Consider the following 21,128-nt stretch of genomic DNA (forward strand, 5'->3'; position numbering starts at 1 on the left):
CAAGAAAACAAACAAAAGTACCTGATCTTCTGCAAGTATCAAAATGTTTTCTTTCTACCCCTTCCTATGTGAATGCCTGAACTGTGGTGCATTAGCAAAAAAACAACAACAAAGCAAAAAACCCTGACATTCCCTTAAAATCACATATTATAGCCGTGGTTTGTAAAAATTTTTGGTTCCACTTTAATCTACATATCTTTGTTGGCTAAATTACACCAAAATAATGATATGATTGTAACTTGTTTACAGAGCTATGACTGTTGAGAAAAGGCTTAAAAATGTCTGTTTTAAAAGAATAGCTCCCAATGCTCTCAAAAGTTTTCAAGTCCTAAAAATACAGAAATAAAATTTAACTTCTTGTCTGTTTCCAATTCACTTATTATACACACTGTATGTATCATTATACACAGTAGAGGAATATGTAGAAGAGAATGTTCTATCCTAAACAAAGGAATTGGTGATAGCATTTTTAGTATTCTGGTTTCCACACGTCAGTTTTGGGTTACAGGCTGTCTGCAGCAGAGGACTTGAATTGGCTGTTAGCCCTATTGTTCTTAATTTTTTTTTTACCTTAAATAAAGAAAGACAGTAGGAGATTCCTAAAGATCTTTTTTTTCTTTGCCACTATCCCTAGGCAAGAGGGAGGAATTAGCCTTGTAACCAGATCCTTCCAGTCTCTGCTTTTAATTTTAAGCAAGAAATCAGGTGACTAAAGATGTAAGATTGTCAGAGAACAGCAGAGGGCAGTATTTACTCATGGCTGAAACGTCTCCGGGCTCAGAAAAGTTTTAAATTTGTAGGGGTCATTGTGGCAGAAATGCATGACATATGCCCTATATTTGCATTGCTTGGCTTAAATTCTTATTTTCTAAATGGTTTCCCTTAAAGGGGAAAGAATACTGACCTAATTCCTAGCCACTTTTTTTTTTTTAAGTAGGCAATGCGTGCCACTACAAAAATTAGCTACAGTAAATAGCAGGGGAGTTAATCTGAGTGCAGTACGTGGCATGTGGGGATTTTTAAAATTTCAGTTTCTATTTATTTCTATCTTTATCATGTCTATCCTTTCCCCAAACCAAAAAACAAAACGAAACAAAACTTCATCAGGATTCCTTTGGCTAAAAAATGTCAAGGGGGAAATCCGACAGAGATCAAAATTCCAAACTTTGCAACAGGAAAAGATCTCCATCTTTCCAAAGGGCTACCATTGTTATTGTTGAAACTCTAAGGTTTGGCTACTGGCACCTGGGATCCATTTGAGAAGGGAAACAAAACAAACACTAAATTCCCCTGGCTTTTCCTATAGGAAGTCCAAAGTGCGGCCGGTACCGAGGCCTCGGTGTCGCCTGGAAGGTGGAGGAGGGGGCAAGTGGGTGCAGGTTTAGCGTTCAGCTCGCCCTGGACCGCAGGGAGCTCCCTCTGTAGACAGAGGAGGAATGGGAGGATTTGGTTTAGAATCTGTCGGGATCACATTGTACAGCAGCTCCCTCCTCTCCCATCGAAAGAGAAGGGGCAGGAAACGGTTAAAGCAAATCTGCGCTGTGCATTCCCAGACAGGCTTTGCTTAATCCTTCCTCCCCGCTCTAACAGACCCTCACCCCCTGCCTTTCTTTTATTTCTCTCGACCCCCTTACCCCTGAATTATTACTAGCATAACAACCTAGCGGTCTTCCCCCAAACCCCACCACTAAAGTTATTTATCTGCAAACCTGACCCCGCCCCCATCTATTCTGCGGCAGCGTTTTGCTGTTACTGCTCTGACGCCGGCCAAGATTTCACCAAAAAGAAAAAAAAGGAAAAAAAAATCACCCCCCCCCCCCTCAGCGCCTCCGACTCGCCGGGCTCCCACACCCGACCGCCTACAGTCCTCCGGGAGGCTGGAGTGATGAGCATCCCCAGAAGCCAGTCGGAGGCCGAAAGAGCCGGAGAGCGCTCGCGGTAGGAGGGCCAGGCGGGGCTGCTTCAGCTCCGGCCCAATGGGGCTGGGGCGAGGGAGGGGCAGTAGGTGACAGCACCGGGAGCTAGGGGGAGTCCGGGCGAACTAAAGTGCGGGGATCAATGAGTGGCGAGCAAAGTTTCTGAGTCCTGCTCCAGCTCGCGGTCTTCCCTCCCCCTCTGTTTGTGTTTCGGCGACGCGCTGTGTGTGTGTGTGTGTGTGTGTGCGCGCGCGCGCGCGCGCGTGCAGCGGGGAAGGGGCGGGGAGTGTGAGGGACCAGCCGGAGGTGGAAAGGGGCTCGCTGCGCTCCGGCTCCACAGCGGTACAACCTTCAGCCCTGGCAGGCGAGAAGGAGAGCGCTGACAGCGCCGTCCGGAGCTGCTGCGGCGCCGCCACAGCCCAGCGCCGACTTCCCCGCCTCCACCGCCAGCGGTGAAGGGGAACGAGGGACCAACCACCTCCCGCCCCAAACAAAAAGCCTTGTGGATTACAAAGTGAAACTGACACAGGACAATAAAAACAAAGATAACCAGGGCAGGGGCGAGGCGCGCTGGAGTGGGCTTCGGACCGGGCCGCCGGAGAACGAACCCCCTGGCATGGTGAGGGGAGGGGACTCGGGGACCGCGCGCTGCTCCTGCCCGACCCCCGCGAGGCCAAGAAGAAAGGGGGACCTGCGCTCGATTTGGATGTACAAATAATGGGCCGGCATCGCTCCCCGGCAGAGGTAAAAAGTAAAAAATAGAAAAATGCCGAGGAGCGCTGGATGTTGCCTGCGCCCGACCACGGGCTCGAAGCCGCAGCAGGGGCGGCGGCGGCGGCGGCTGGAGAAGGGACGCAGCTGAGCGCTCCCGGGTCCCGGAGCCCGAGCGTCAAGGCGAGCGCTTGGAACGCAGTTCGCCAGCCGCTCGCGCGCAGACGCCGCCGCCTGGCCCTCAGCGGCCACTTGTGCAGCCTGCTGGAGGCGCGTTGCAGCGTTGTTCTTTGAGGAGTGGGGACTCGAGGAAATCTCTCGTCTCCAGCTTTTGGGAAAGGAATTCGATAATCTCCCTGTTCCCCATCGGCCCCTCCCCCGGGCGCAGTTGTTCTTTCCACACGTCGCTCCAGACGCTTCTTCTTCTCTCTGCAGTTTCTCTGCCGTGGGTAAGTTCTAAAGTTTCTGAAGACTATTGTTTGCAATGATTCCTCATATACCTTAAATACAGGCAACCTCTCCCAACTCACATCCACCCGGGCGAAAACGCTCAGACTCTCTGGATTCAAAAACAAAGTGAAGGGGCAAGATATAGGAGGTTTGAGAAACTTTTCTGGGAACTCATCAACCACAGGAGTGTCCCGCGGAATGCCCTGCTGCTTTTCGTCCCGGCATCTCTCTCTCACTACGCGCCCAAATGGCTACCTGGAGCCCTTCGATGATGCGACTTGCTTCTGCTGGGCTGGAGGTTCTTTGAAATAGCAGAGCTCTTACAGGCATCGGCTGCTTTTTTGCTGGGGCTACTTAATCCTTATCATTATCATTCCTTTTGCCTCACCTCTTCCCTTCTCTTTATCACACCGTTCCAGGGAGCCAGGACCATGGACTTGGCAGCACACAGGGCTCCCGGCCCACCGTGGCTCTCGCTGCCCACTCTGTCAGTATTTCAGCTCCTTCGCGTTTTTTGGCTGCTGTCACTGCTCCCCGGGCCAGCCCGGGTCAGCGGGGCCGAGCAGCGCCAGGTGTTCCAAGTGCTGGAGGAGCAACCTCCCGGCACGCTGGTGGGCACCATCCAGACGCGCCCCGGCTTCACCTACCGGCTCAGCGAAAGCCACGCCCTGTTTGCCATAAACAGTAGCACCGGGGCTCTGTACACCACGGCCACCATCGACCGCGAGAGCCTCCCCAGCGACGTGATCAACTTGGTGGTCCTTTCCAGCTCGCCCACCTACCCCACCGAAGTGCGAGTGCTGGTGCGGGACCTCAATGACAACGCCCCTGTCTTCCCGGACCCCTCGATCGTGGTGTCTTTCAAGGAGGACAGTAGCAGCGGGCGCCAAGTCATCTTGGATACGGCCACCGACTCAGACATCGGCTCCAATGGTGTGGACCACCGCTCCTACCGCATCATCCAGGGCAACGAGGCGGGTCGCTTCCGTCTGGACATCACCCTGAACCCGAGCGGCGAGGGCGCGTTCCTGCATCTGGTGTCCAAGGGCGGGCTGGACCGCGAGGTCACGCCGCAGTACCAGCTGTTGGTGGAAGTGGAGGACAAGGGCGAGCCGAAGCGGCGGGGCTACCTTCAGGTAAACGTGACTGTGCAAGACATTAATGACAACCCCCCGGTTTTTGGCAGTTCCCACTACCAGGCGGGGGTGCCTGAGGACGCGGCTGTGGGCTCCAGCGTCCTCCAGGTGGCGGCGGCGGACGCGGACGAGGGCACCAACGCGGACATCCGCTATCGGCTGCAGGACGAGGGGACCCCCTTCCAAATGGACCCCGAAACTGGGCTTATCACCGTGCGGGAGCCTCTGGACTTCGAGGCCCGGCGCCAGTACTCGCTTACGGTGCAGGCTATGGACCGAGGCGTGCCTTCCCTGACTGGGCGCGCCGAGGCGCTGATTCAGCTGCTGGACGTGAACGACAATGACCCTGTGGTGAAATTCCGCTACTTTCCTGCCACCTCGCGCTACGCCTCGGTGGATGAGAATGCTCAAGTGGGTACTGTGGTGGCTCTGCTCACCGTGACGGACGCAGACTCCCCCGCGGCCAACGGGAACATCTCTGTGCAGATTCTTGGGGGCAATGAGCAGCGCCACTTTGAGGTGCAGAGCAGCAAAGTGCCAAACCTGAGCCTCATCAAAGTGGCCAGCGCCCTGGATCGCGAGCGCATCCCTTCTTACAACCTAACAGTTTCCGTCTCTGACAACTATGGGGCGCCCCCTGCAGCAGCAGTCCAGGCGCGCTCTTCCGTGGCAAGCCTGGTGATTTTCGTCAATGACATCAACGACCACCCTCCTGTCTTTGCACAGCAAGTGTACAGAGTGAACCTGAGCGAGGAGGCCCCCCCGGGAAGCTATGTGAGTGGAGTGTCTGCCACCGATGGCGACTCTGGTCTCAATGCTAATCTGCGTTACAGCATCGTCTCTGGCAATGGTCTAGGTTGGTTCCATATCAGTGAACATAGTGGCCTGGTGACCACTGGGGCTGCGGGGGGCTTGGACCGTGAACTTGCTTCCCAGATTGTACTGAACATCAGTGCTCGGGACCAGGGAGTTCACCCCAAGGTTTCCTATGCCCAGCTTGTAGTAACTCTCCTGGATGTGAATGATGAAAAGCCAGTATTTAGCCAGCCTGAAGGTTATGATGTGTCTGTGGTTGAGAATGCCCCAACAGGAACAGAACTGCTGGTGCTGGGGGCAACTGATGGGGACCTGGGTGCCAATGGGACAGTGCGCTTCTCTCTACAAGAGGCTGAGACTGACCAGAGGTCTTTCCGTCTGGATTCTGTGTCTGGGAGGTTGAGTACTATCTCCTCCTTGGACAGAGAGGAGCAAGCCTTCTACTCCCTGTTGGTTCTGGCCACAGATCTGGGCTCCCCTCCCCAGTCATCAGTAGCTCGCGTAAATGTGAGTCTCCTGGATGTGAATGACAACAGCCCTGTGTTCTACCCAGTCCAGTACTTTGCTCATATTCAGGAGAATGAGCCTGGAGGTAGCTACATCACCACAGTGTCTGCCACTGACCCAGACTTGGGTCTCAATGGAACTGTCAAATACAGTATGTCAGCTGGGGACAGGTCTCGGTTTCAGGTCAATGCTCAGAGTGGGGTTATTTCTACAAGAATGGCCCTAGACAGAGAAGAGAAAACAGCTTACCAATTGCAAATAGTGGCTACTGATGGTGGCAATTTACAGTCTCCCAACCAGGCGATAGTAACCATCACTGTGCTGGACACTCAAGACAACCCCCCCGTATTCAGCCAGGGTGCCTACAGCTTCGTGGTCTTTGAGAATGTGGCTCTGGGATATCATGTGGGTAGTGTGTCTGCATCCACCATGGATCTCAATTCCAACATCACTTATCTCATTACTACTGGGGATCAGAAAGGTATGTTTGCTATCAACCAGGTCACTGGGCAGCTTACCACAGCAAGTGTGATTGACAGAGAAGAGCAATCCTTTTATCAGCTGAAAGTAGTCGCCAGTGGGGGCACAGTGACTGGAGACACTATGGTTAACATAACAGTTAAGGATTTGAATGACAACTCTCCCCATTTCCTTCAGGCGGTAGAGAGTGTGAATGTGGTGGAGAATTGGCAGGCAGGTCACAGCATTTTCCAGGCCAAAGCTGTGGACCCTGATGAAGGTGTCAATGGCATGGTACTCTATAGCCTGAAGCAAAACCCCAAGAACCTGTTTACTATCAATGAAAAGAATGGTAACATTAGTCTGCTAGGGCCCCTGGATGTTCATGCTGGTTCCTACCAGATAGAGATCTTGGCATCTGACATGGGTGTCCCACAGCTCTCCTCTAGTTTCATCTTAACAGTTTATGTCCATGATGTAAATGACAACCCACCAGTGTTTGACCAGCTTTCTTATGAGGTCACCCTTTCCGAGTCAGAACCTGTGAATTCTCGATTCTTTAAAGTGCGAGCTTTTGATAAGGATTCAGGAGCAAATGGTGAAATTGCATACAGCATTGCTGAAGGAAATACAGGGGATGCTTTTGGCATATTCCCAGATGGTCAATTGTATATAAAAAGTGAACTGGATCGTGAACTTCAAGACAGATATGTTTTACTGGTTGTTGCTTCTGACAGAGCAGTGGAACCCCTTAGTGCTACTGTGAATGTTACTGTAATTTTAGAAGATGTAAATGATAACAGACCTCTCTTTAACAGCACCAATTACACATTTTACTTTGAAGAGGAGCAGAGAGCTGGGTCATTTGTGGGCAAAGTAAGTGCTCTAGATAAAGACTTTGGGCCAAATGGAGAAGTAAGGTATTCTTTTGAAATGGTGCAGCCAGATTTTGAGTTGCATGCTATTAGTGGGGAGATTACAAGTACTCGTCAGTTTGACAGGGAGTCTCTTATGAGGCGGAGAGGGACTGCAGTGTTTAGCTTTATTGTCATTGCAACAGATCAGGGGCTCCCTCAGCCTCTCAAGGATCAGGCCACAGTACATGTTTATATGAAGGATATAAACGATAATGCTCCCAAATTTTTAAAAGACTTTTACCAAGCTACGATATCAGAGTCAGCAGCCAACCTGACACAAGTTTTAAGAGTATCTGCCTCAGATGTTGATGAAGGTAATAATGGACTTATTCATTATTCTGTAATAAAAGGAAATGAAGAAAGACAGTTTGCCGTAGACAGTACCTCTGGTCAGGTGACACTAATTGGCAAATTAGACTATGAAGCAACACCTGCCTATTCCCTTGTAATTCAAGCAGTGGATTCAGGGGCAGTCTCCCTCAATTCAACTTGTACCTTAAATATTGATATTTTAGATGAAAATGACAATACCCCTTCTTTCCCTAAATCAACTCTATTTGTTGATGTTTTGGAAAACATGAGAATTGGTGAACTCGTGTCTTCTGTTACTGCAACTGATTCCGATTCTGGTGACAATGCTGATTTACATTACAGTATTACTGGGACTAACAACCATGGAACTTTTAGCATTAGCCCAAACACTGGGAGTATTTTTCTTGCCAAAAAATTGGACTTTGAAACACAGTCTTTGTACAAATTAAATATAACAGCAAAAGACCAAGGAAGGCCTCCTCGTTCATCTACAATGTCAGTGGTTATACACGTGAGGGACTTTAATGACAATCCTCCTAGCTTTCCTCCGGGGGATATTTTCAAGTCTATTGTTGAGAACATTCCCATTGGAACGTCTGTCATTTCAGTGACTGCACATGACCCTGATGCAGACATTAATGGGCAACTATCCTATACAATCATTCAACAGATGCCAAGGGGCAACCACTTTGGCATAGATGAAGTCAAAGGCACAATATATACTAATGCTGAAATAGATCGAGAATTCGCTAATCTCTTTGAGTTGACTGTAAAAGCCAATGATCAAGCGGTGCCTATAGAAACTAGACGGTATGCTTTGAAAAACGTGACCATTTTGGTTACAGACCTCAATGACAATGTTCCAATGTTTATATCACAAAATGCTCTTGCTGCAGACCCTTCAGCTGTGATTGGTTCTGTTCTGACAACAATTATGGCTGCTGACCCGGATGAAGGTGCTAATGGCGAGGTGGAGTATGAGATCATCAATGGGGACACAGACACCTTCATTGTGGACCGTTACAGTGGAGACTTGAGAGTAGCTTCAGCACTGGTGCCTTCACAGCTCATCTATAATCTCATAGTTTCAGCAACAGACCTTGGCCCTGAAAGGAGGAAATCAACCACTGAATTGACCGTCATTCTTCAGGGCCTTGATGGACCTGTTTTTACTCAACCCAAGTATATAACTATTTTGAAGGAAGGAGAACCCATTGGTACCAATGTAATATCCATAGAAGCAGCTAGCCCTAGGGGCTCTGAAGCCCCAGTGGAGTATTATATTGTTTCAGTTCGTTGTGAGGAAAAGACGGTTGGACGACTCTTTACTATTGGACGACAAACAGGCGTAATTCAGACGGCAGCCATTCTGGACCGGGAGCAAGGAGCATGTCTTTACCTGGTGGATGTTTATGCCATAGAAAAATCAACTGCTTTTCCCAGAACACAGAGAGCAGAGGTAATGATTTTGTAGTCATTTATGAATTATTGTTGATGTGCTTTTTAGAAAGACCATTCTCTTTATATTTACTTTCTGACTATTTACCATTATTGTTTATTGTTCATTTTACTGACAGGAGCATATAAAAATGTACTATCACAATGACTAACAAGAATTACTTAAATTTTAGCCTTAATACTGGTCAAAACCAAACAATGAACAGTTTTTACTTCATGTCTCACCTCATGGCAATCATATGTATAATGCTGGGGAGAAATCTGTAGCCATTTCAGAAGTGCAAAACAAAAATCCATTTATCTAAGCTGAATCACCACACTAAACTAAACACCTCTCAGTAAGGAAGTCTCCTGGAGGATGGGCAATTTCAGACTTAGGAAATCCCTATTCCAAAATGAAGAATTGTGGTAGAAATCGGTCTAATAGCATAGCTTTCTAGGGGGAGTGGCAATGGAGGCTGGACTGACAGTTTACATCAGGACAGTATTAGCTTTCACAGCCTCAGCATCTTGGCAGTTTCTTTACAGGCAGTGACTAATTTTAATGTGCTGAGCCAAGTTTGGGGAGATTCCTGATTTCATCTGCCTTCACATTTCTGGCACTATCTTCTGACTTGGGGTAATCCTTTCTCTTCTCCCTTGAACTAAAGCATGTAATGTGCTGTGAATGATCAGAGATTAGAAGCTGTTTCCTGAGACAAAACTGTTGTTCAATGCCGTGAACTAGGTACATGTTGTTCTGTCTGCTGATGGATACGAAATTAGTGTTTCATAGTATAAGCCAGAAGAATTCCAAGCTTGGCCTTCTCTGGGATATATTTTAGGCTACTACTTCCATGTGTCATTGATTTGTTTTTTAACTGAACTACCTCCAATGTTGTTTTGATAATCAACTAGAAACGATATAGCTATGCTCTGGAAAGCTCGTTTGCTGTTTTCTAAGTTCTTTCTCTCCCTCCCTGCTCCCCTCAAAGACATTCTAGTGTCACTCAGCCAAAAACACAAAATATCAAATGTGGTTTGTGATACTTGGCGGTAGCCCAGATACAACATGCTTGTGAAGTTGAGGTTCATGTGTTTGTTTTCTTGCTTTCTTTTCTTTTTCGGGAGGTGAGAGTTTTTCTTCATTTAAATTGTTCAATTATTATTGTTATCTTTCTATCTCTGTGATTTTTTCCCCAATAACAGCTAGCTATGTCTGTTCTATGGACAGAGTAGCATATTCATGGTCTAGAGGGTATTAGAGATATAATTAGAGATATAATTCTTAATAGAGATATAATTCTTAGAGATGTAATTCTAAGCGGAATTCAGTTTTATCTTATATACATAGCCCTGAAGGGACTTCTAACCCAAATGTCCTCTTTTACCTAATTAGTTTTTTAAAGATCTTAACATAAGTCTTATATGCTGAGCTATTTAGTTTAACTCAAACCATGACTTACATGTAATTTTGTTTGATTTGAGGTTATTCTTCCCCTAAACCTGCTTTCTGTCTCCACCTTCCTTCTCTGGAATCATTTCTTAGATGAAGAGATGTAATTAGTTTGAAAACTGGAATATTTATTAAAGGCAAGCAATGAAGTCATTCTAGACCTTAGATGAATTTGTTAAACTGTAAAACAAATTATGTTATTGGTTGTTGTTTGGTTCAGTGTATTACATTTTATTAGAACAACATGGCGAATGAGAGTAAATGTCCAATGTTATCATTAGAAGATTTATTTTTCTATTTACTTATTAGATATGCAAAGATTAGTTTAGCTTAAATTTATTAAATAGTGCTGTCTCTGCAATAGGCATGAGGATTAAAATATAATAATTATAAATTATTTTGTTAGCAAGAGGGGATACTATGTCTGTTACTTTTTTAACCTCAAATTACATCAATATGAAAAGTTATTGTAGGATATCTTCTGTGAAATAAAGTGCTGGAATTGTAAACCAAGTTTGAGTTCCCAAGCTCCAACCACTCCTAAAATTAAAAGCAAATGTGTTTCTCTAAAGAATATTGAAAGCAGTAGTTGGGAACTCGAATTTCATATTATTACTGGTTGTATCTTTCAAGTATGTACAATAAAGTTCTTTTTTTCTTCTGCTCAAACAATTAATTTACCGTGATTCTGCAAAAAGAAGGTATAAATTACCTCTAGTTGTCAGAGGTGATTTTTCAGTTGTTTCTTTCCAAGTGCAAACTTTGCTCCAATGGATTTTGTAAAAGTTTATTCATGTACACTGATAGGAGTCTGGGTTGCTTACTCAGGTTTCTGGCTAGAGTCATGACTGATCACATTCTATGGGCAAGCAGACCGTCAGTGGGTAGAAGAGAAATGATTTAATCTGCATTCTTTTTCAAGCTCTGACATTTGTGGGAGGAGGACTGGGGACTGTGGCTCTGATATTGCTCATTCCAGAGATCTGTCCAGTTGTCCACCTTCGCTTACCCTACCTATCATATCTAAAACTTTGACATGAATAGGGGTGTCTTTGAAGGATGGCTTTTGGGTTGCAGATACCAGGTTTATTATCCTTTTACTTTGTGTCTTTATAATCTCAGAAGAGTCTTGATTATGTCGAATGGCTCACATAAATTTTGTACCATTTTTTCTAGGTTCAACAAAAAAATGGAGATGTAGTACTTCAATAAGCATTTTTCTTTTACTATGTGTTGTATAGGAATATGCTACTTAGGGACCTGGTTGGACCTCATCAAGGTCACAGGCTTGGTTTCACGGATCTTCATTATCTCAGAGCCTAGTATATTACCTGATGTATAATAGGTGTTCAGTCCACGTTTGCTGAATGAGATGGTAGAAGAGCTAAGACCAGAACGTGTGTTCTTGTGCCTCAGGAATAAATCAACAGAGAAGCTGGGGGAATGGAGAAAGTTAGTAAATTTGATCTTGATCATTAATTGAACTAAGGACATACCAATTATCTCTGTTCTACAAATGAATTGAGAATTGTCAGAAAACGGGAAGAAGAAAGAGGAACTTAGATGGGTGGTCTCACATGGAACTTAAGGTTTAAGTGGAAGGGAATACTGTGTAAGCGTCCAGGTTGCAGGTCTCAAATTTGTTGGTTTCAGGACCACCTTACGCTCTTAGAAATTGTCAAGGACCTCAAAGAAGTTTTGCTTAGGTGTGTCTTATCAATTGGCATTTATCATTTTTAACATTAAAAATGAGAAAATTTTAAAATATTTATTAATTCATTTAAAATCACATTAAACATATAACATTTTTATTTTATTTTATTAAAAAAACTTTATTTTGGCAAAATGAAAAAAATAATAATGAAAAGAGAGACATTATTTTACATTTTCATAATGTCTTTAATATCTGGCTTAAAAGAAGACAGCTGGATTCTCAAATCTTCTTTCAGTCTGTTGCAATGTGTTGATTTGGTTAAAGTAGATGAAAAGAATCCATCCTCAGATGGATTCTCAAATATGTGGAGTTGGATAAGGGAGAGATACTTTAATATCCTTTTCAGATAATTGTAGGTTTTCTTTTGATACTACAACAGAACTCCACAAGTGGCAGTTTCTTAAACTAACTTACAATGTGGAATCTGAAACCCTGTCAGTGAACTTTTCATACTTTGTTACATAAAAATACATTGATCTTTCTTGCATTCTGAATGGATTTTTTACCTATGCATGACTTAGAAATATATATCAGGCATTGATCATTTGGAAAATATTGGTATAAGTGATAAGAATCTTATCAAAAAAGTCTTTAAGTATATTGACTTGCAACCTCATGCTGACAGTTAGAAGTTTTCCAAAATTTGAATTTTCATGTCAAAGCTCAAATTTTATCATAAGTGACAGATGTTGTTAGTTGTTTTCCTTAAGTGTCAGGCTCCTTTTGTTTGTTTTCAAACAAAAAAGAGTGTCTGCCACATACTCAAGTCTAAAAACACGTGGTTTCTCTGTCAGTGGTTCTTTAAAGTAAAAATCATATTCCGTCAACAAAATAGCTAGTTCGGCTCTCAGCTCAATCACACACACACTTTTCTTTGAGACAACTAGGGTACGTAGGTCCAGATTAATGATTCTTTGGGCGCTTTTCACTATGTAAGACAAGATATTGAAAAGACATCGGGATTTGAGTCTAGATTTAATAAAATCAATAATTTTACTATTTCTTCAAGGAAATTTCTTCAGTTTTTAAGTAAAATTGGCATTTTATTTCTACTGTGAGTGCCTCACAGTGAAGAGTGCAATTAGCTCTGGAAGAATTGGGCGCGCCTGCTGGATTGGTGCTAAGGCACAGCAGTTTCACCCACCGTTGCTTTGGCACCCTAGTGTAAATGTCAATCCAGTGAACAAGTTGAGCAATGTTTTGCATTATTACGAAGGTAGTTTTGATTTTCCAGGCTTATTTAATGTGTCTCTGGTGTACCTAGAGCCCAGTGTTCCACAGTTGGAAAACCATTCATCTAGGTACTGAGAGTTTTGCAATTCAGCAAAAAATAAATAAATAAATAAGAAATATTTTATTAAAAGTGTGTTTAGAGTATTAGGTGAATGGACTACAATTCATTAAAGATTAGAAATGAGTTTTAGCAATTGAATAATCAATTAATTTATTTTCACAGTGAAATCATCAAGATTTCCAAGAGAAATGATGGAGACATTTATAAGATCAGTGCTGAGTACCAAGTTTAGAAATCATTTTCTTCCGGAAGATTTAGAATCAGAATTAGTGCACCTTAGATTAAATGTCTATATAGCTTGTGCATCATCCCTCACAGGCAAAACATAAGCACCAGAACTGGGTATATAATTATTATTATTATAATAAAATTTATTGAGTATTGCTATGTTCAGTCATTGGGCTAAGTGCTAAGTGCTTTCTTAGTGATTTTATCATTTGAGCCTCACAACACTAGTAATATCATTCCCTTCATAGCTGTGGAAACAGTCTTAGAAAAGTTAGATGATTTGCTTAAGGTGGGATAGATAGAAAGAAAAATCACATCCAGACTTGCCTTAAGTCCATTATTTGTACTCATAGCTGCTGTTCTATAAAGCCAGAGCACTCTGTGGTTTTACTTAAGAGAAGGGCTCTTTACTCTGTAGATATGAGTCTATATGTATGCTTTTAGTAATCTTGTTTCCCTGCCCTTATTTGTTGTTAAAAAGTCTTTGAAAAGTGGTCTTATGTATTGTCTGAACTAAGGAAAACAGGATTTTTGCCTGCCTCAATCAAAGCCATCAGCAGATGCTCCATTCCTATGGGTCAGTTAGTGGTGGTAGCCATGATCCCAAATTGGGCGTGTGTAGAAGTGTTTCTGGAGCAGCGCAGAAGGGTGAGAACATGAGAGAGGGGATCCAGAGACAAATGGAGAGCTCAGGTACGTGCACTGCCTCTTCTCATCCACAGGACTAGACAATTTGGAAGCAGTCACTCCAATTTATAAAGATGGAGAATCCATTTTTGGATTTTCAAATATTAAATCTTACTCTCCTGAGGAATAATGATAAAGTTGGATAGAGTGTGAAAATTATATTAAAATTAGGAAAACATTTTATTGCTTCCTCTGCTTTTGATCTCGAGTGTTCTTTTAAAAAACAACCTGTGATTATTTTCTGATTTAGTTTTTTTCCCCTAATGGTGTCTTTTTAAATTTATTAAACAAAATACTGTGACTTAAAAGGCTCTATAAATTTTCAAGACATATACAAATGTCAACTACAAACAGGAATATTGATGACCGGTTAAACTCATGCTGCATATTTTATATATGGCTTCAGGATGCAGGATTTGGTCTCTGTTTTAGTGATAGATGTCCATAGACATAGTTTATCTTCTGATGAATTTGTTACTGCTTTTTCTTGCCTTTATTAAAATCCTAATCATTTTAATCCTTTATTGTTTCATTAGATTTTGAAGCAACTACTCTAGGAACAGTTCTGAAACATATTTATGTGCTTAGCGTTTTGTAGAATCAATTTTTCATCACATTGTCTGCAACTTGCACTTTGTCATCATTACAATGAAAAACTGACTAAGAACCTCATTAGTTGTGAGGGACTGCTGAGTTAATGACCATAAAAAAATTCCATAGGCCCTGAGGTGGGTCCTCTAGTCCGAGAATTAATAAATATAAGGCTTATCTCTTTATAATACCCATGACAGCAGGTAGTATTCTGAATTAGGAATGGAAATTGTGAGTGGAAATAGGAAAAGAATAACTGGCAAATGATATGGGCAAAGGTAATTAAAAAGTTCCTTAAAATGTCCTAGATATAGATTATGGTAAATATTTTCTAATGTTTTCAGGCTTTAAGTAGTCTGTGACAACAGTGGTCAATTTTAGTAGCACACTAAATAAGGAGGAGAGAGTATTAGAAATGCAGACAAGTGAAAAATGAAAAGAAAATTCTATTAGACAAATATTCTCTATAAAATATACACATATTATATATTAATATATTTAATATCATATATTAATGGCATGCAACCATGATACAAAGACTGCTGGATTTTCCCTGGTGTTAATATCCTGAGACAAAATGGAACAATAAAGTCATGAAGATGAAACAATCTAATTGGCAGATAATTTACATGTGGTAATCAAGAATTGACTATAGGAACACAGTCTTCTTCAGTTTCCAGGCATATATCCATAATTAAGAAAGAATCAATGAGTGAAAACCAAGTTTCAAGGTATTGAGGAAATGTAGAGAGACGTTTACAAACCTTCTTGACAACAGACAGTTGGGAGCCAATGGCGTTGTTACTGATTTTTTCAGATTATTTGACATTTTTCTGAAACGTTTTATCATTTATAGATTCTAACATATACAAAGTGCTTACATTATGTCAGACACTGGTAAGCATCAGGAATTGTCTTGCCTTCACAATAATCCTGGAAGTACATATGACATCACATCATTTGACACATGAGAATACTGAGGCTAACAGAGGTTAAGTTTATGGAGCTGGTTTATGGTGAAGCAGGATTTGAACCCAGTAGTCTGACCCCGGAGTATGCACATTTAATTCCAACACAGCCCTGACTAACACTATGTATTATAAGAATGGTTGATACTTTCTGTACTCTCATAGGCATGCAATCTTTACTATGTAAAAAGTTGTTTTCATATTTCTATATTTCTTCATACTGGTGTCTGAAGAAATATAGGGTAAAGTGAAATTTAGGTAATGACCCAGTAGTAGGATTACTTTAGGTCTCTATCAATCTTTATTTAGGTTAGGCTTGAATACATGGACCTATAATCTGTCAGTTCTTCATTTTGACTTCTTAAACTTGAGATGGGAGTATATTTTTATTCTTCTAGTTAGCACCTCATTTATTTTCTTCCCTTTTCAGCAAAAATTTCTTGAAAGAGTTGCCTATACCTGCCTTTTTTTTTTTTTTTTTTCTCGTTATTTCTTACATCCACCCCCATCAGGCTTGGCTGCTGCCACTCCAATGAAATTGCTCTTACCAAGGCCACCATGATAGTCACATTTCTACATCCAATGGACAGTTCTCAGTGCTCATTGTATATATACTTCTAAATCATCATACTCTGTGGATGTTTCTAAATCATCATAATCTGGATTTTTATCTTGTTTCTTGAACCAATTCCTTCTCAGCCTCCTTCGCCATCATCTCTCCATCTCTTCAAATTCCAAATGTTGGACTCTCCCTGGAATCAGTTCTTGAAACTTCTCTTTTCAGTCTATACTTATTCTACACTTATCTCAATCAGTGTCATGATTTTAAGTAACATATACACTGTGATGACTCCAAAATTTTGTCTCCACTGTGTATATGTCTCCTAAATTCCATATTCACATAACCAACCACTTACTGTTTATATTTGATTAGTTTCTTAATAGATACTTTACATTAACATTTCCAAATCTAAGATCCTGATATCTTCCCTAGTAAAAACCTACTCCACCCTCAGCCATCTCCTCAACTGATGGCAATTCCAATCTTCTGACTGTTCAGGTCAAAAAACTTGGAGTCATCTTTGACTCCTCACTTTCACACCCTGTGTACAATTCGGTCAGTTAATCTTGGCTCTCTCTTAAAAATATGTGCAGAAACTGATCATTTCTCATCACTTTCATTGTTAGTTACTACTTTGGTCTAAGACACCATCATCCTTCCCTTGGTTTATTGAAGACATCTTCTTACTGATCTCTAACATTCTTTCCTACTATTCTCCTCCCTTGCTTATCTGCTTTACCCCCTCTGGCTTTTAGCTATTCCCAGACCTTGCTAGGCACACACCTGCCTCAGAGCTCTTGCTCCTGGCTCTTCTCCTTGCATAGAACAGTCTTTCCTCCTGATGTCTATTTGGATAATTTCCTCCCATGCTTCAAGTATTTGCTCATATCTCACATTCTAAGTGAGAATTAACCTTCCTTTACTAACATTACTATCACCTCCCCTTGATCCTGCCTGACCCGCATTTCTCTGCTGCAGTTTTTCATATTCTTCCCCCATAGGGTTTATCAGCCTCCTTCACCAGCTTCTTCTCGTCTCCCCAAATGCCAAATGTTGGAATGTCCTTGGAATCAGTTCTTGAAATTCTTCTCTTTCTAATCTACACCATTCCGTTCTAATCCACTCCCTCATTGAGGAGCTTAACCAATCTCATTACTCTAAACAACATATATACACTATAGATGTATAAATGCATATGTGTGATATAACTTACTGATCTATAATTTCAATTATGTTTTATCTGTCTTTCTCCCACTAGAACGAAGTGCCACAAGGGCAGGTATGTTTGTCTTCTGTGTTCACTGATGTGCCTCAAGAGCCTAGAACATTACTTGGAACCTAGTAGGCACAAGATAAATTTTTGTTGAATGGTTGAATGAATCAATGAACTGACTTCCCTGCTTCTGTGCTTGACCCCTTCAGTCTAGTCTAACAGCTGAAGTGATCCTTTAAAATGCAGGTCAGATCATTTCACTCATTTGCTCAAAACCTGTGGCTTTCCATTTCACTCATAGTACGCGTCAGATCCTTACTGTGACCCGTAAGGCCCTACGTGACCTGCTTTGTCAGTTACTTCTCTGACTGCTTTTCCTCCTGGCTTTCCTGCCCTGAGCCTTCTCAGCAACCACAGCGAGGGCTCCAGCCGTGGCCTCAGATGCTCCTGCCTCAGGCTCTCTGGCTAAGCATGCTCTCTGCCTGGACTGCTCACTTTGCCCTTCCCTCACCTCTTTTCTAGGAGTCGCCGTGCAATTTCTCCTTCCCTTAACTTTCCTTTTTCTCTTTCCTTCTTTTCTTTTCTCCTTCGTCTCTATCATCACCCATCATAACACATATGTTACTTCTTTATTTTGTTTATGATATGTCTTCCCTCTAAAATATATGTTCCACAAGGGGAAAGATTTTCATCTGTTTATTATTGCTGTATTCCCAGCACCTACAATAGGGCTGGCTCAGTGCAGACACTCAGTAAATCTTTGATAAACTAAGGAATTACTGTCGAACACACTGCAAATATGCTGCTTGAGTGCCAGGAACTCAGTCAGTGATGCATGCCGAGGGAAAGGAGTCGTTTTTCGTATCTCAAGCCAAGCTGTGGAGCTTCTGAAATTAGTGAAGCTAGCTAATTGGCAAGGACTGATTTTCCTGGATAAAATGGTAGTGGCTGCATGAATTGACTGACTAAGAGCCTTGTAACCCAATCTCCAGAAATCTTAGTGTCTGATGTACAGTGAGATTACTAATGTTTGTTTTATAGACTTTTTGGTATGGTGGGACATTTTAGAATAAATACTGTAATGTATGCTACACTATTACCATATCTTCTTGTTTCCTTAGAATTTACCTAATTTTGCTTTAGAGAGAAAATCTTGACTTATTGTAAACCGTGTTGCTCTTCAGCAAAAAGATGAATACATAGATATTTCTTAAAAATCACTACTTTCAATATTGAGAAGTTTAAGTACTATCATTCTTTTTTCAAGTTTATCATCCTTGCTCAACATTTAACATCAGTAATAAAAGTAAACTTAACTAATAAAATGCAGCAAAGAAGATGTTGCTTAATAATTCATCCTGATTGAGGTTTAGTTGAAAGAGTATATGCTTTTGGTTTGGAACAAGTTTGATTCAAATGTTGTCACAGCTACTCTCTGAATCTCATTTTCCTTATCTGTAAAATGAGAATGACAATACCTATTTCATAGCTTCTTGTGATAGTAGAAAAAGAGAAAGGTACGCAGCAAAGTTTGCTAGTTCCCTTTTCTTTTCTCCAATGTTCAGATATGCACAGAAACATTAACATTAAAAAACACTTTCAGGGCTGGCCCGGTGGCGCAGCAGTTAAGTTCATGCACTTTGCTTCAGTGGCCCAGGGTTCGCAGGTCCGGATCCCGGATGCGGACCTACGCACCACTTATCAAGCCATGCTGTGGCAGCGTCCCACATATAGAGCAGAGGAAGACGGGCACGGATGTTAGCCCAGGGCCAATCTTCCTCAGCAAGAAGAGGAGATTGGCAACAGATGTTGGTTCAGGGCTAATCTTCCTCACCAAAAAAAAAAAAAAAGCCCCAAAAATATACTTTCTTTTTCTAAAGCGTTTTAGATCTCTATCCTTCTTTTTTCTTGATTTCCCTAAAAAGTCAGTAAGGAGATAAGTGAGGTGTTTTTCTCTTCATTTTGAGTAAAAGACACAGAAAATTTCATAATTTGCGTGTGGTCACAAATCTAGACTATCATTCAGGTTCTTCTGACTTTGGCCAACATCCTTGACACTAAGCCACATTGCCCAGTCTGTGGTTAAGTTAACGCTATTTACCCATCTACCGCTGTATTGTTGTTGACATAATTCAATAGTAGTTATAGTCTCTGAAGGGAAGTAATTTATTAATCCAGAAACCTTACTGAGAGGCCTAGTTGCTTAGGAAATAAGCAAATTAAAATATTACATTATTCGGTGTCCATTTCATTTTGAATCTTTATCTTTGATTTTGATAGGGACTCAATTTTCAGTGATAGTAGTGAAATATCCACTACCATGAGATTGTGTGTTTATCTGTGAGCCTATTTTGAAAATATTTTTTTTGTCAACTACTTAATGCAGTTCTCTTAACTGAAGTCAAATTGGCTCATCAAACACAGGTAAAACTATCTTTTCTTGAAAAGTAGTTTTTTTTTACAAAATGTATAAATTCCAATAACTTCTTAAAAGAGAGTTTTCTAAAACATAATTAAAACATTTCCTGAAAAGGAAAATGTTTTAATACTTACTGAAAATTTCAAAATAAGCAAATACCCAAAGACAAGGGCCTTCCCTCCTGCTTAGTATAGTGTTCTATAGTGTATGACTCTCCGTTCTTTAGCCAAAACAATTACTATTTATATTTTTATATATATATATATATATATATCTCCACTTCATTCTACAATGGATTTGAAGCAGGTTATAAAAGGATGTATACAATGAAAGGATAAAATAGTTAAATGAATCTCTAGGAAGTAAAAATAATGTAGCTAAAAAATAATCCTGCAATATATAAGATTAGTGTATAGAAATGTTTGACTTAGGTGGCCCACTGAGTTTATGTTTAGGTTTCTAAAGGCCAAATCAAACAGGGAAATAAGATCAGGTATGTAAGTCATGGTGTCCTAAGACTAAACAAACACATCCATGCATAGGAGAGTTAATAAAAGAAATACAGATTTTCTAAACTTGAGGACCTATGAGGAGTTCGTCTCTTGGATGCTCAAAGAGGAATCTATTTTCAAGTGATGATTTTCCCAATGGTACCATCAGCAGTATAATGACAGATTTTCAACATCTCTTTATTGTGATGTCTTTTAGTGTGTGTTTATGGCAAATTGTAAAAGCATGATTCTAGCAAATAATTTGTTTATGGATCAAAAGAGATTCCCCATTGGTAAAGTGCTTTTGTTTGGCTTTATTTCATGTAGCGGGTTAATATTTTATAATCACACAGAGAACCTTCCTCTTGGGGTTTTCTCATTAGCATATCTGCAGCACATCACAGGGAAAACCTGACTACAGGAGTGTTCAGTAAAATTTTAGCTTAATCCATGAGGAGAATGTATTTGTAATTTTTAAAGACAGAGCTGGTTAATTTAAGGCGATTGGTTAAAATACTTGGCACAAAGCTAACAGTCTGTGTCTTAGATTGTGACCATTTCTTAGAATAATTCAGAATTAATAAATGTTCCTTGAATTGATTATATGACTTGATTGGAGCATCTTTCCTCGCCAGTAGCTGTATGGCAGTCCTATAATGGCTGCAAAAAATTGACTCACAGGCTATTGTTTTCAAGAGGGGATTAAATTTTCCACTAAAAATATTAAAATTCGAATTCATGTGTAAGACTAAGTGGGACAGAACCACCTGTGTTGCAATGCCAGCTCGATATTTTATTACTTTGCATAATAAAATAGAGAAAGTTGTTTGTTTATCCATTGAGG

The 21,128-nt window shown here is 41.5% G+C and overlaps 1 protein-coding gene across 1 annotated transcript in view; it reads left to right on the forward strand.

The window, feature by feature from the left end:
- The first annotated feature begins 3,496 nt into the window (after positions 1-3,496).
- The window catches only part of FAT4 (FAT atypical cadherin 4), a 157,787-nt gene continuing 140,155 nt past the window's right edge, over positions 3,497-21,128 (forward strand). The window contains exon 1 of the mRNA XM_058550025.1: positions 3,497-8,683. Within this exon, the coding sequence (XP_058406008.1) occupies positions 3,509-8,683 (5,175 nt within the window). The 5' untranslated portion in view covers positions 3,497-3,508. The remainder of the gene's footprint in view (positions 8,684-21,128) is intronic.

Source organism: Diceros bicornis, chromosome 11 (genome assembly GCF_020826845.1).
Source record: "Diceros bicornis minor isolate mBicDic1 chromosome 11, mDicBic1.mat.cur, whole genome shotgun sequence".
NCBI lineage: Eukaryota > Metazoa > Chordata > Mammalia > Perissodactyla > Rhinocerotidae > Diceros > Diceros bicornis.